The 14,922-nt window shown below is 40.4% G+C and overlaps 1 protein-coding gene across 2 annotated transcripts in view; it reads left to right on the top strand.

Moving 5' to 3' along the window:
* YTHDC2 (YTH N6-methyladenosine RNA binding protein C2) overlaps nt 1–14,922 on the top strand; it is a 65,455-nt gene that overhangs the window by 34,968 nt on the left and 15,565 nt on the right. Inside the window, exons 18-24 of one of the 2 annotated variants that reach the window (XM_060184586.1) lie at nt 1,808–1,927; nt 2,185–2,457; nt 5,498–5,624; nt 6,836–7,041; nt 7,822–8,017; nt 10,713–10,819; nt 13,340–13,632. In XM_060184586.1, the coding sequence (XP_060040569.1) occupies nt 1,808–1,927; nt 2,185–2,457; nt 5,498–5,624; nt 6,836–7,041; nt 7,822–8,017; nt 10,713–10,819; nt 13,340–13,632 (1,322 nt within the window). Of the gene's footprint in view, nt 1–1,807; nt 1,928–2,184; nt 2,458–5,497; nt 5,625–6,835; nt 7,042–7,821; nt 8,018–10,709; nt 10,820–13,339; nt 13,633–14,922 lie in introns of both variants that reach the window. The other variant, XM_060184585.1, reaches the window with a different exon arrangement.

Raw genomic sequence — 14,922 nt, 5'->3', positions numbered from 1 at the left:
CCTGCTGCACTACAACCTGACCCCTGCAAAACACTCTCACCCTCCACTTCAGTCCCTTTCCATCATGCACCAGGACCTCACCACCACCTCCATCCCCTCCCACCCTTCCCTTGCCCAGAGTCCTTAGCTTTGTTTGTTGCCGGACCCAAGTTTGCTTTTTGTTTTTCTTTTCTGTCCTTGTTTCTTAAGTTCTGCCTATAGTGAGACCATCCAGTATTGGTCCATCTCTTTTTAGCTTATCTCACTTAGCATGATTTCTTCATGCTTTGTCCAAGATGAGGCAAAGTAGATGAGTTCATAATTTTAACAGCTGGGTAGTATTTCACTCTGCCACAACTTTCTTAGCATGTCTGTCCTTGGGCATTTGGGTTGCTTCCACGTTTGGGCTATTACAAATTGTGCTGCTATTAACATCGATGTACATAGATCTTGGATAGGTGTTTTTACTTTCTTTGGATAACATAGAGAAATAAAGAGGAGAGAAATGGTAGGTCCATTTCTAAAGTTCTGAAAACTCCATACTGTTTTTCACAGGGGCTGAACCAATATACATACCTGCCAGCATTATAGAAAGGGCACTTTCAGGAGTCGGGCAGCAGCACAGCGGGTTAAGTGCACATGTTGCAAAGTCCAAGAACCGGCATAAGGATTCTGGTTCGAGCCCCCGGCTCCCCACCTGCTGGGGAGTCACTTCACAGGCGGTGAAGCAGGTCTGCAGGTGTCTGTCTCTCTTTCTCTCTTTTTTTCTCTCTATCTTCCCCATCTCTCTCTGTCCTATCCAACAATGATGACATCAACAACAACAATAATAACTAAAACAAGGGCAACAAAACAGAATAAGTAAATATTTTTAAAAAAATTTTTTAAAAAGGGCACTTTGCCCCACATCCTCACCAGCACTTGTTTCTGTCCTTTGTAATGTATGACATTCTCATCGGTGTAAAGTGACATCTCTTTGCTGTCCTTAATTGCATTTCTCTGATAATCCATGAGCATTTTTGAGTATTTTTCATGTCTTTTCACCCTCTAGGTCTCTTTTTTGGTGAAGACTCTGTTCATGTCCCCTCTACATGTTTTAAAGGGAGTTGTTTTTCTGTTGCTGAGTTTAGTGAGCTCTTTATATTTCTTGACTATTGACCCTTTATCTGATGTGTGATGTACAAATATCTCCCATTCTGTATGATGTTTTTCTGTTTGATATAGACCTTTGGTTCATTTTTTTTTTTTTTTTTTTTTGTTTTCCCTGCTGTTGGACTTGAGTTTTCAAAGACATTTCCCAAGGCATCAGAGTAGGGGCCTGAAGTATTCTATCAGTGTTTCTGTTTTTGATAGTTTCTGGTCTAATTTCCGTGTCTTTGATCCATTTTGAGTTGACTCTGTTTTGAGTAGATCTGTTTTCGACAGATCGGGTTGCCTCCTCCTGAATTTGATTAAATCTTTCATTTTCCCTCTTCAGTGCTGTATGTCACGGTTGTAATTAAGTAGTTATGTAATTAGTTTGTCACATACAGGAATGTTCTTTGAGGGCACACCTGTATCTGTCTATCCTCCTCTTCTCGACTTAGTGCATAGTGCATGGGAAGTTCTCATCCGATGAATGAAAGACTCTAAAATGTAATACAAAGAAAAAATAAAGGTTGGTTGGACAGTGACCACTCACTTTGTGTCAAAAGTATATGAGGTGACATTGCCAGCAGGTGCCATGATGAAGGTGTGTGTTACAGCCCTGGTGCCTCGAGCAAAGAAGAAATAAAAATTATTATCAATACTTACTATTTGAAAAATCTTTTGCTATTCTTATATGCAGGAACTTTGTTTACATACGAAGCTGTTGGCCCCAGTTAATTGTCCCATTGCTGATTTTCTCATGAAAGCCCCAGAACCTCCACCGGCTTTAATTGTAAGAAATGCTGTCCAAATGCTTAAGGTTGGTACCTTCATAGTTTTCCTTTTGCCTATTTTAATTGAAATGCAAATAAATGAGAACTAATTTTGTCCTTCAAAATTAACCATGTGTTTTGAGTAATGATCTAATGAAATATAATCAAACAGAAGATGTATCTTCTCTTCATATAATGTTTTTGAATGTGCCTGCGCTTTTTTTGTTTTTACACATGGCAAAGGAAATGCAGGTGGTTGGATGAAGCATTTGGGTCATGCCAGTTCTGTGTTTTTTTGTTTTAGACCATAGATGCAATGGACACATGGGAAGATCTCACTGAACTCGGATATCATTTAGCTGATTTGCCAGTAGAGCCACATCTTGGCAAAATGGTCCTATGTGCTGTTGTTCTGAAGTGCTTGGACCCAATCCTTACCATCGCCTGCACACTAGCCTATCGTGACCCTTTCGTCCTGCCTACCCAGGCTAGTCAGAAGCGCGCAGCTATGCTCTGCAGGAAACGCTTCACTGCAGGGACTTTCAGTGACCATATGGCCCTCCTCCGAGCATTCCAGGTACAACTGTTGGCACGTTATCTCTGAATATATTGCCAGTTAGACATATTATTGGGTCGAGTGTAATGATTTGGAAAATAGATATAATTCTATTAATCTTTTGTTATAAAGCCACATTTTATTAGTAACTCAGACAAATGTCTTTCTGCTGTTAATAAGTTGAAATTAGAACTTTTTCTCAGGTTTTTTTTTTTTTTCTCAGTTTCTTTCTGTAGGAATGTGTGTCATGCATTTTATTAATTGTATTTGCTTTTAAAACACAGGCTCCTTGTCTTCCAGTTATATTTTGGGCATGAGTTGCTTTATTTACTTTAGTTAAAAAATATTCTGTTTTATTTCACATGTATAGGAGAAAGCTAGGGAGAAGATTATCTTCATTTTAATATCTAGTTAATCATTTCTTAGAGTACATCTTTATATGCTAAAGACATGATGCTGGTAATTTTATTAAAGTGCAGAAATCACTAAACTCTGTAAGACAATAATGAGAATTAAGGAAAACAGTGGGAAGAAAAATTTTGAGATTGGATTTCTTAGGAAGGCAAGTGATAAATGACTTAGAAATTCAGATATACAGTGAAGACTTATGTCTTGAAAAGTGACCAATCTTTTAAGTTATTTTGAATATAGGTCTATACATTTCTTCCCATTTTGTTTATGCATAATGTACTCTTTTCTTTTTTAAAAAAGTTCTCTATTGGGGGATTAATAATTTATAGTCAGCTGTAAAATACAAAAGTTTGTATGTGCGGAACATTTCTCAGTTTTCCACACAACAACTCAACCCTGACTAGTTCCTCCTCCACCATCATATTTCAGCACCGGAACCTTCCCTCCAACCCCTAGTCTTTTACATTGGTGTAAATAAAGTATTCTTTTCAAGGCACATGAGAATTTCTTAATAGAGTTATTAAAAAATTCCAACTTCTATTGTTAAGATCCGGTAGCTGGACAACACATTGCCATGAATTGAATCTGTTAGATACCACATATTATATCAGTTGAATGACAGTGATTGAAGGGAGATTTGGAGTAACATCCTTTACTGTTGTTTGGTTTTTTCCCAGCTCCTTCAGAAATAGGGAGGTAAATTACTGTTTTGGTCTTTTGATTATATTCTAAAGCAAGATAATTCATTCTTAAAGAGTTTTTTTGTACTGTATTTCAGTGATTTCTAGAACTTATATTTTCCTTCTCAACTAGAGTGGCAGGCCTTGTTGATATAAATGGTGTTGATATAATAGGTTAAGTGAAAAATCTTTCACACCTTGGAGAAAATTAGCAAATATATCCAAGAAGTTAGTTATTTTTACATAGATGATTATTTAGGTGACTTAAGATTTGTTGTCACTGGAATTTTTAAAAAATTTTTTATTTATAAAAAGGAAACACTTGACTAAACCATAGGATAAGAGGGGTACAGCTTCGCACAGTTCCCACCACCAGACCTCTGTACCCCCTCCTCCCATGATAGCTTTCCTATTCTTTAACCTTCTGGGAGTATGGACCCAAGGTCATTGTGGGATGCAGAAGGTGGAAGGTCTGGCTTCTGTAATTGCTTCCCCACTTAACATGGGCATTGACAGGTCGATCCATACTCCCAGCCTGTCTCTCTCTTTCCATAGTGGGGAAGGGCTCTGGGGAAACAGAGCTCCAAGACACATTGGTGGGGTTGTCTATCCAGGGAAGTCTGAATAGCATCCTGCTAGCATCTGGAACCTGGTGGCTGAAAAGAGAGTTAACATATAAAACCAAACATATTGTTGAACAATCATAGACCTAGAGGCTGGAATAGTGCAGATGAAGTGTTGGGGGGGGGGGTCCTCCATTTTGTAGATAGCTAGTAGGCATATTTTAGTTATATTCCAAAGGCCTGTAGCTATATTAGTGTTTGTTTGTTTTTGCCTGAGCCTGAGATCTGATAGCAGGTGGATCCTAATTATTGTGTGGGGTGATGATGCCATGGCTGGCAGAAGGACCAGAAAGTTGGATCAGGGAAGATAGTAGCTCCCTAATATGGGAAAGGGGTATAAATATTGTTGACTGTAAACCCCATCGATTTGATGTCATCTGGAACCCATAATTAGCTTAGGAGCCTGTGTGACCTCTGCATCCCTCTAGATCTGACCTCACATTCTGTGGTCATGAGTAGGAACATTCCATGCTGCCCCAGTAGCAACCCATCTTCCTCAGGTGTAACATAGAGTATGTTGTCCATCCTCCGAAGGGAGGATGGAACATTACCATTATTGATCCAAGTTGAGGGCAAGGTCCTATGGGCGCCCACAAAGGGGTCTATTTTGTTGTTCCTGATACAGATGACCGGTAACAATGGAGAGAGGGATTTATTCAGGGTCTAGGTCCATCAAATGTGTTTGGGAATCTCAGGATTCCCCAATTAGGGCCCCAGCTGGTGGAATGGCCTGATAGTGACTAAAGAGTCATCATTAAAGTATACCAGTCTCTTGCCCTTATTCAGCTTTTGCAGTCCTTGCTTTGCTAAGGTTACCTTTGGAGTGAGTAAGAGAACTGTAATAGGAAATGGGTCCTCACCACTTTGGGCTGTTTTTTTCCCACAGAAACAAAGACAGAGGTTGAGAGACAGAAGTACCATAGTAGCAGAGCTGCCTTCGGTATGATAGGGACTCCTTAAGGGTTTGGTTTGGTTTGGTGTTTTTTTGTTTGTTTTTTGTTTTTTGCCTCCAGTGTTGTTGCAGGGCTCAGCACCTACACTACGAATCTGCTGCTCCTGGAGGCCATTTTTTCCTTTTTTTTTTTTTTGCCTTTGTTGTTGTTAGATAGGACAGAGAGAAATAGAGAGATGATGGGAAGACTGAGGGAGAGAGAAAGATAAGACACCTACAGACCTTCACTGCCTATGAAGTGACCCCCCTGCAGGTGGGGAGCTGGGGGCTCGAACTGAGATCCTTGCCCTATTCCTTGCGCTTCACACCCGCTGCACTATCACCAGGTCCCCAGATTTTAGTGACTATTGTTTCACAAAAACATGATTGGTAAATATATCATTGTATTTGCATAGGCATGGCAGAAAGCACGAAGTGATGGGTGGGAGCGAGCCTTTTGTGAAAAGAACTTTCTTTCACAAGCTACCATGGAAATTATCATCGGCATGAGGACACAATTGCTTGGTCAACTTAGAGCATCAGGTAAAGCACTCTTCCAGTGAGCCTGCTTAAGCTGCTGAGAATACCCTGTATCCGTCATTGTCTCTCTAATGTCAACCTGTGCTTTATTGTAGCTGCATCTCATCACTCACTGTGCAGCAGTTTAGCTCTATGGACTTTAAATAATCATTTAGCTAGATTGATATGAACACTAATCTTCCTGATTTTGGAAAACAGCTAGTAACCACTTTTTTAAAAAAGAATGCCAGTGTTCCTGTGCCCTTCTTACAACTGCTGCCTTTGAGCTTTTTTCTTGAATACCATAATTCATTGAAGAAATAGTCATAAGGAAGTTACCACAGACCAGATTTGTGAATGAGCTGAATTTCAAAGTGCTATAAGGAATGAACCAAAGGATTTAAAGTTGTCTGTAATATGAAGTTTATTTAAAGGACCTTGGGATTCACATAAGAATACCCTTATTGACTTGACCTCACCTCCAGAATTAGCATCTGTCATAACCAATGTGTTCTTTAGACCCAAGACTGGTTTAGTGGGGAGATGGCTTACCTGGCACAGCACATGCCTGGCCATGTGTGAGTCTCAGATTTCCAGCTCTGTCTCCACATGAGAGTAACATGATTGGTACGAGGGAAGTTTCCTGGATGATGGAGTAGTGATGTGGTTTGTTCTTCCTTCCGTGTCTCTCCCTCTGTTGGTTAGGGAGGACACTTGATGGTGGCCTCTTATACACACAGTACCTTTGAGTCACTTCCTGTCACACAAGAAACACACAAAAAAATAGCTGAAGTTTTTGCTACTATTTTAGTATGTTCCCGATATTTGTGAAAACCTTACTAGCAAGGATGTGCATTTTTTAATTCCCTGCTTGAGTCCTCATTATATGTCCTACTTATTTTAGTCTTTGCAGAATTATACTTTCTTAGAACCTTGATTCTATATTTTTTAACTTCCCAGAGGAGATCTTATTAATGTCAAATTTGGGTATTGTTGACCTTCTGTGGGAGACAGGGAGATAATGAAATGTGAGCACCTGGATTTGTTTGTCTGAGGCCCCTGAGGCCTGAGTTCAGTCTCTGCCACCACCACAGCCAGAACTGAACAGTGCTCTTAACCTTTCTTTCATTAGAATAAACAAACTTTTTTTTTTTTAGCTGTGCTATATAGTATTTATATAAAACGTGTTTTTGGGCATGTTTTGTACAATAGGAACATGTGCTTTCTCTTGTTAGGTTTTGTTAGAGCACGAGGAGGTGGTGACATTAGAGATGTCAACACAAATTCAGAGAACTGGGCTGTTGTTAAAGCTGCATTGGTAGCCGGCATGTATCCTAACTTAGTCCACGTGGACAGAGAGAATGTCGTGCTGACAGGACCAAAGGAGAAAAAAGTTCGGTTTCATCCCACTTCAGTTCTCAGCCAGCCTCAATATAAAAAGGTAAATATTCTTTCTTTCTTTTCTTTTTCTGCCTGCTTGCTTAAGTTGAGAAAATACAGTGTATGTCCCTGATCACATCTAGGAACATTCTAGGCTGCACTCATTTCAGGACCAGTCTTCCTCCAGTGGCAGAGTAGGTTGACCCAGCTTGCCTTCAAAGACTTGGGCAGTCCTTACCATAGCTGCTCTACAGTGAAGGCGAGGTTCTGGAGAGGCCCACAAGAGGCTTTATGATGATGTTCCCCGATGGAAGTGACCAGTGACGGTGGAGAGAGGGATCCATTAAGAGTTCTAGACCCATCACCAGGGAACCCAAGGATTCCCTAACTGGAGCCCCAGATGATGGGGTGGCCTGTATTGACCAAAAAGGCCTTCACTTAAGTAACCCATTTTCTTGCCCTTATCCAGCTTTTATAGTCCTTTCTTAATCTCACAAGCTTAGATTTTGCTCACAGTTGTTAAATCATTCTTAATGCTCTCACGTCTCGAGGGGAAACAAGTCTAATTTATAGTTGATGATCAATAAATACTACTACAAATATCTATTTTAGGAAAGTAGTTACAGATGTATATAAGGCAAATACTTGAAAAGTTTTCAAGTTGATAGGTTATGTATTAAGTAATCAAGACATTCATGTAACTGCTTGAATTTTTGCTCGAGTACTAATAATAGACATTATCTATTTCACTGAGGGACTTTTTGTACTTTTAAAAGTATTGCAGGTAAATTAGTTTACAAAGACAGTTGTTAGTTTTTGTGTTTTATTTTTTATTTTCCAGATTCCTCCAGCCAATGGTCAGGCTGCAGCAATCCAGGCACTGCCCACGGACTGGCTTATTTATGATGAAATGACCAGAGCTCACAGGATAGCTAATGTTAGATGTTGTTCTGCAGTGACTTCTGTCACTGTATTGGTATTCTGTGGACCTGCGAGGCTGGCAAGTAATGCTCTTCAGGAACCTTCGTCCTTTAGAGGTAGAGCACAAGAATCTGTCCATTGTTTTTTTACCTTTTTCTAAACCACTCAAATTCCGCAGTTGCCAACATTTATGCAGTATTAGCTTCCTTGTGATTCATTAAGACTCATAAGGACATATTTGTGCACAACTTCTGATGAAATGCCTGATAGAAGTTGATGTCAACATGTGCATTTTTTTTTCATTTTTTTTTATTAGCGATTGAATAGTGATTAACAAGATTATAGGCTGTGGGTATGGATGGACCTGCCAACATCCATGCTCAGCAGAGAAGCAATTACGGAAGCCAGAACCCCCACCTTCTGCACCTCATAAAGAATTTTGGTCCATATTCCCAGAGGGATAAAGAATAGGGAGGCTTCCAGTGGAGGCCAAGGGATATAGAGCTCTGGTGGTGGGAATTATGTGGAATTGTGCCCCTGTTATCCTATAGTCTTGTCAATCACTATTAAATCGCTAATGAAATTATTTTAAAAAATTATCATAGGGCTGGTTATTCGTTTTTTGAAGGGGATGAGTTATACTTTACTATTGCCTTTGTACGTATTGTTTTTTTTTAAAATATTTTTATTTATTATTGGTTGGAGAGAGAAATTGAGAGGGGAGGAGAAGTCAGAGAAGGAGAGAGACAGACACCTATACCACTTTTGAAACTTTCCCCCTGCAGGTAGGAACCAGAGGCTTGAATCTGGGTCTTTGTGCACTGTAATTGAATGCTCAACCAGCTGTGTGTCAGTGCTTGGCCGCTCTTATATACCAGTTTTTTCCTAATATTCTTCTCCAGGTTTTACACTGTTATTATAAAACACATGTTGATGTGTAGTTTCTCTTGTTTAACTGGAAAATTCTAAATTTATCTTAATATTGATCCAGGGACCTCTGGGGCATCAGGCATGAAAGTTTATATAAACCACTATGCTATTTCCCTCAGACCATTTTATGTTTATTTTTTTATCCAACTAATATTGATAGATTCTGTTTTGAATTTTAGATTCTGGTCTTGTGTGCACATGTGTGCATTGTGATTAAAAATCATAGTCTTTAGAATAATTGTTTTTTTTTAATATATTTATTTATTTATTTTAATGAAAGCGATAACAGAGAGAGTGAGAAAGAAAGAATGAAAGGGAAAGAAGACCCAGCTCATCTCTGGCTTATAATGATGCTGGGGATTGAATTGAACTTGAGAAAATGGCATGGAACTCTTGCATAGCCATTGTGCTATCCCCTGTTCTAATATACCTTCTTATAAATCACTCTGTTGATGGGTTGATGGTTTACAGTGTAGTTGATGACACATGGGCATAATTTCTACTTTTCCTTGTCATAAGTTTCTGCAAAACACTCTCAGCCTCAGCCTGGGTCCTTTTCCAGCATCATACCCCAGGGCTGCCTTCTCAGGTCAGTACAAGTACACAGTCAGAATGTGTCGAGGACTAGGGTTCAAGCCCTTGCTTCCCACCTGCAGGGATGGGAGCTCCATGATTGGCGGAGCAGTGCTACAGGTTTATTTCTCTCTCCCCCACGTTTCCCTTTCTATCCTTTCATCTTTTACCCTTTATCAAAACAAAAGGAAGAAAAATGACTGCTGGGAACAATGGAGTCGAGCAGGCAGGAAGCTGAAGTGACAACTTGGCACAATAAGGGGGGAAGAAAGGAATGTGTTTAAGGAGGTGGCACAGTAGATAAAGCATCGGCCTCTCCAGCACGAGGTACCTAGCAGTACATGCATCTACACTCGGTGCTCTGGTTCTTGTCCCCCTTCTACCCCCATCTCTTTCATTATTAAATAAAATCTTTTCAAAATATACGACCTTTTTTTCTATGCAAAAAGTCTTTTGTGTCTTAGGTTCACCAGTGTAAGAGCCAGATCCAGCAGTGCTAGGGTGAGCACAGGGGTATCTTTCTCCTCCTTTTTTTTTTTGGATTTTTTTTTATTCATTGGGGGATTCATTTTTTCCCCCCTCTTTTATTTGACAGAGAAATTGAGAGGAGAGGGGCAAGATAGGGAGTGAGGAAGAGAAACCGCTGCAGAAGTGGTTCACATCTAGTGGAGCTGTGGGCTACCTCACAGCCTTGTCTCCTTACTTTCTAACTTTTCAACTTTCTGAACTAGTCATCTGATAAGATATTTTCTCTCTTTCCCCAGGAATATGCCTTTATGTATCTATGAGCATAGCATTCTTTTTGTTTGATTGGGGAGAAGTGGAGAGAGCGAGAGATAAAGAGAGAGAGACCAGAGCACTGCTCAGCTCTGGCAGAGTGATGTGGGAGATTGAACCTGGGGCTTTAGAGACATGAAGACCACTTTATATAAATAGACTGTCTTCCTCACCTAGGGGATTAATGTTTTACAGTCAACAGTAAATATAGTGGTTTGTACATGCCTAACATTTCTCAGTTTTCCACACAACAGGACAACCCCCTCTAGGTCCTCTGCCATTCTGTTCTAGGGTCTGAACTCTCCCCCCCCCCCCAACCACACATTTACTTTGGTGCAAGATGACACCTCCCATTTCCCCTCCTCCTTTTAACTATTGAGATTTACTTTGTGATCTGATGGAGTTAGACTTATCTGTACAAATCGGTGTTTCATCAGCTTTTGTGGGAGGAATGTACTTTTTTTATTTTTGCTGTGGTTTAAGGTGCTAACCGTAAACTTTCTTTTTCTTTCCATATGCAATTGATAGCAGACGGTGTTCCCAATGACAGTAGTGATAGCGAAGTGGAAGATAGAACTACTGCTAATTTGGCAGCTTTGAAACTTGATGAGTGGCTCACCTTCAAGCTAGAGCCAGAGGTAAGTTACTCCTCTAGTGCAATAGAATGACACTTCTTTCCTTCCATTGGTTTTGTGCATTTAATATCAAGCTTTCAGCACTAGAGAATGCAGGTTATTTTTCAGTTTTCATAGGGTTCTCTTGTACCCTGTGCTGTATTGGGATTTATCCCATTCAATCTGAGGACACGAAAGGAGGAGGCCAGAGGAGAATACAAGAAGCTCGGGGTCCCTGTTCTCTGATGAAAGAGGATGGCACTCTGGTGGTGGCTGAATGTGATAGCAAATCTTTCGGAGAAGTGGGTAGTTATGGCCCTGCCACAAGTCTTGTAAATCAACATTTCAAACGTAATTGAAATAAAATTGACAGGAAAAAAAAAATTGAAAAAGCTTGAAAAACATAGGTGTGGTTCAGCACTTAAATATATTAATTGGGAGTATTTCTATGTTTATAAGAAAATTTAGAGGGGTCACAAGGGATGTATGTGGTTCACCCACTAGATTGTATACTTACCATGCGAGAGGGCTTGGGTTCAAGCCCTGTGTTTTTGGTAACACACAGGAGGACCATGCACAGGGGAGGCTTCACAGGTGGTGGAACAGCACTGTGGTGTCTCTCTCTGTGTCTCTCACTCTGTATCTAAAAACCATAAAAATGAAAATATGAGTATACCGGGAGCAGTGGGATTGTGCAGGCTCAAGTCTGTGCCAGAACCCTAACAGCAAAAAAAAAAAAAAAAAAAAGGAATGTTGAGTATAAATAAGTAAAACTTTTTACTTTTGATGCCTTTATTTCTAAGAGAAAGATAGACACTCTTTATATTTCTCCTTTTCGTATAATTGTGATTTGTGGGAGGTGAATGCTTTTTCTCTAAAATATTGGCAGAATCTTTCCTCAGTTTCATCTCCACTTCTTAAAAAAATTTTAATATTTATTTATTCCCTTTTGTTGCCCTTGTTTTATTATTGTAGCTATTGTTGTTGTTGATGTCATTGTCATTGGATAGGACAGAGAGAAATGGAGAGAGGAGGGGAAGATAGAGAAGGGGGGAGGAAGATAGACACCTGTAGACCTGCTTCACCGCTTGTGAAGCGACTCCCCTGCAGGTGAGGAGCCAGGGACTTGTGCTTTGTACCACATGCACTTAACCCGCTGTGCTACCGCCCAACTTCCTCATCTCTACTTTTATTTATTTATTTATTTATTTTTCTTTTTTTACATTTATTTTATTTATTCCCTTTTGTTGCCCTTGTTGTTTTATTGTTATAGTTATTATTGTTGTTGTCGTTGTTGGATAGGACAGAGAGAAATGGAGAGAGGGAGGGGAAGACAGAGAGGAGGAGAGAAAGATAGACACCTGCAGACCTGCTTCACCGCCTGTGAAGCGACTCCCCTGCAGGTGGGGAGCCGGGGTTCGAACCGGGATCCTTATGCCGGTCCTTGTGCTTTGCGCCACCGGCGCTTAGCCCGCTGCACTACAGCCCGACTCCCCTCATCTCCACTTTTAAAGATCATATCCCCACCTCACTTTTTCCCAGGCACTGGGGTGCGGCACCAAACTGTCTCCAGTAGACTCCAAGTGCCACTTTACTTTTTTGTTTTTAAATGTATTTCATTCATCATGTTAATCTACTGCAGTGTCACTGTGCCCTCCCATCTTTCACTTCCCTATGTTATGTTATGTTGCCCTCTGTGTTATCGTAATCAGACCGCCGTCCTTGATAAATTTGACTTCTCTGTTTATTTGGCATTATTGCCTGTGTCCATTTTCCTCCTCTCCCCTGTTCCAGTTACTTATCACTAGTTACTGTGATGTTAATCGTTTTAAAATTTTCTTTCCAGAGAGGACACAGCTTCTTAGATGCTCTCATGATTCTGTTTTTCTCTTAGATGTTTGGTAGTCTCTGACAGTCTGTGTTTCATTCTACTTGTCTCACCCTCTACATAATGTCTCTCTTTTAAATTGTATTAGGGACTTAATATTGATTTACAAAGCTATGAGATGACAGAGATGTTACTGTATACTGTTCCCACTACCACCAGAGTTCTGTGTCCCCATTTCCTCCACTGGGAACTTCAGTAGTTCTCCCAAGTTCATAGATACAGGTTGACTATCTGTACCTATCTATATTTATGCTATCTACTTAAGCTCTAGGGACCTTACCTCTTTAGATATGGTAACCATTTGCATTGATGGCTTACAAGTCTAATTTGCCACCTTGCCCTGCACCTAGGAATCCAGCTCTCTTCTGAATATCATCATTTGGCTGTTCATTGTGTTATAATATGAATGGAATTAAATGTGCTTTTTTTCATTTACCCTGCTGTAAAATCTCACTTTTTCCGTCTGTCTTAGAAGACTCATTCATTTGACTTTGTCCAGTGTTTCAAATATGGTAAATAAAGAGAAACTAGTAAATACTATGAAATCTAAAATAAGCTCTTTGGAAATTTCAGTTATAGATCTAAAGTCATAAACATCTTGCAAGTGTGCGTATTTTGCTAATCCCTATTTAAATGAAGGCATCTGTTGTTCGTAGGCAGCCAGTTTACTGCTGCAGCTGAGACAGAAGTGGCACAGCTTATTTTTACGTAGAATGAGAGCTCCATCGAAGCCTTGGTCTCAAGTTGATGAAGCTACCATAAGAGCCATCATAGCTGTTTTAAGCACCGAAGAACAGTCTGCAGGCTTACAACAGCCATCTGGAATTGGCCAAAGGCCAAGGCCTATGTCTTCAGAAGAACTTCCTTTGGCATCATCTTGGAGGTCAAATAATAGCAGGAAAAGCTCAGCAGATACTGAATTTTCTGATGAGTCCACTACTGCAGAAAGGTAAATTTGGGGGCCGGGTAGTGGCGCACCTGGTTGAGCACACATGTCACAATGGGCAAGGACCCGGGTTCGAGCCCCCAGTCCCCACCTGCAGAGGGAACGCTTTGGGAGTGGTGAAGCAGTGTTACAGGTGCTCCTTTCTCTCTCCCTCACTGTCACCCCTTCCCTCTCGATTTCTGGCTGTTCTCTACTCAGTAAATAAAGGTAATTTTTTAAAAAATTTTAAAAAAAAAGCTAAGTTTATAGCATTTTATCAAAATGGGAAATACATTACTTATCATAGAGTTCTATGCTTTCATACTACTTAAAAATTACTTTCTTTGGGCCATGGGCCAGGAAGTAGCTCCCCCATTAAAGCATGCATCTTACCATGCACAAAGGCCCAGTTTAATCCTTGGCACTGAGGAAAGCCCCACAGGTAGTGGAGCTGGGTCTCTCCTCTCTCTCTCTGGCTCTCTAAAAATAAAAGGAACGGAAATTTTGGCCTGGGAAGTTTGAAACCTATGATGCTGCACATAAGGATTATTAGAAAGGAGGCGTGTTTCCCACTAGGGCTCTTGATGGGTGGGACTCAGTGAGCCTGTACCACTGCACTGCTCCTATCCATCCTTTCCCCCTCCCTTCCCCTTCCTCCCTCCTTCTTTCCTTTTCTTTTCCCACCTTTCTTTTTTCTTCCTTTCTTCCTTCCTCACTCTTTTTTTTTCTTTCTTTTCTGGTCCGAGCCCCCGGCTCCCCACTTGCAAGGGGCATTGCTTTCTCTCCCCCTCTGTCTTCCCCTCCACTCTTGATTTCTCTCTGTCCTATCCAACAACAATAGCAGCAATAACAACAACAATTATAATAACAAAGATCAACAACAAGGGCAACAAAAGGGAAAAAACAGCCTCCAGGAGCGTTGGATTCATAGCACGGGCAGAAATGAGAAAGAGGCAGACGTAGAGGTGCAGTAGCAGCACTTGTGAAGCTTCCCCACTGCACATGTGCTGGTGACCCAGGGCTCAAACCTAAGTCCTCATGCAAAGGAACCCACTTACTAGCCTCCAGTATGAAGGTTTTTAAATCACTGGTTTCTGTGAAGTTACTCAAAACCTTTTTGGTCAGGAAAAACTCAAGTGTTTTATTTCCAGGATTTGTAATTTTAGTATCTGTTTAAAAGATGGCAGCATTTTTCTCATAAATTTTAGTGTATGTTCGGTGACATTTTTTTCCTAAATAACCTGCAGCAAAAGTATTGGCTATGGGTGTTTTTTATAAAGCAGTCATTCCATAAGCCTTATCTAGATAGAAAAT

This window comes from Erinaceus europaeus, unplaced genomic scaffold (assembly GCF_950295315.1).
Source record: "Erinaceus europaeus unplaced genomic scaffold, mEriEur2.1 scaffold_448, whole genome shotgun sequence".
NCBI lineage: Eukaryota > Metazoa > Chordata > Mammalia > Eulipotyphla > Erinaceidae > Erinaceus > Erinaceus europaeus.
This window is presented reverse-complemented; position numbering and strand designations above follow the sequence as displayed.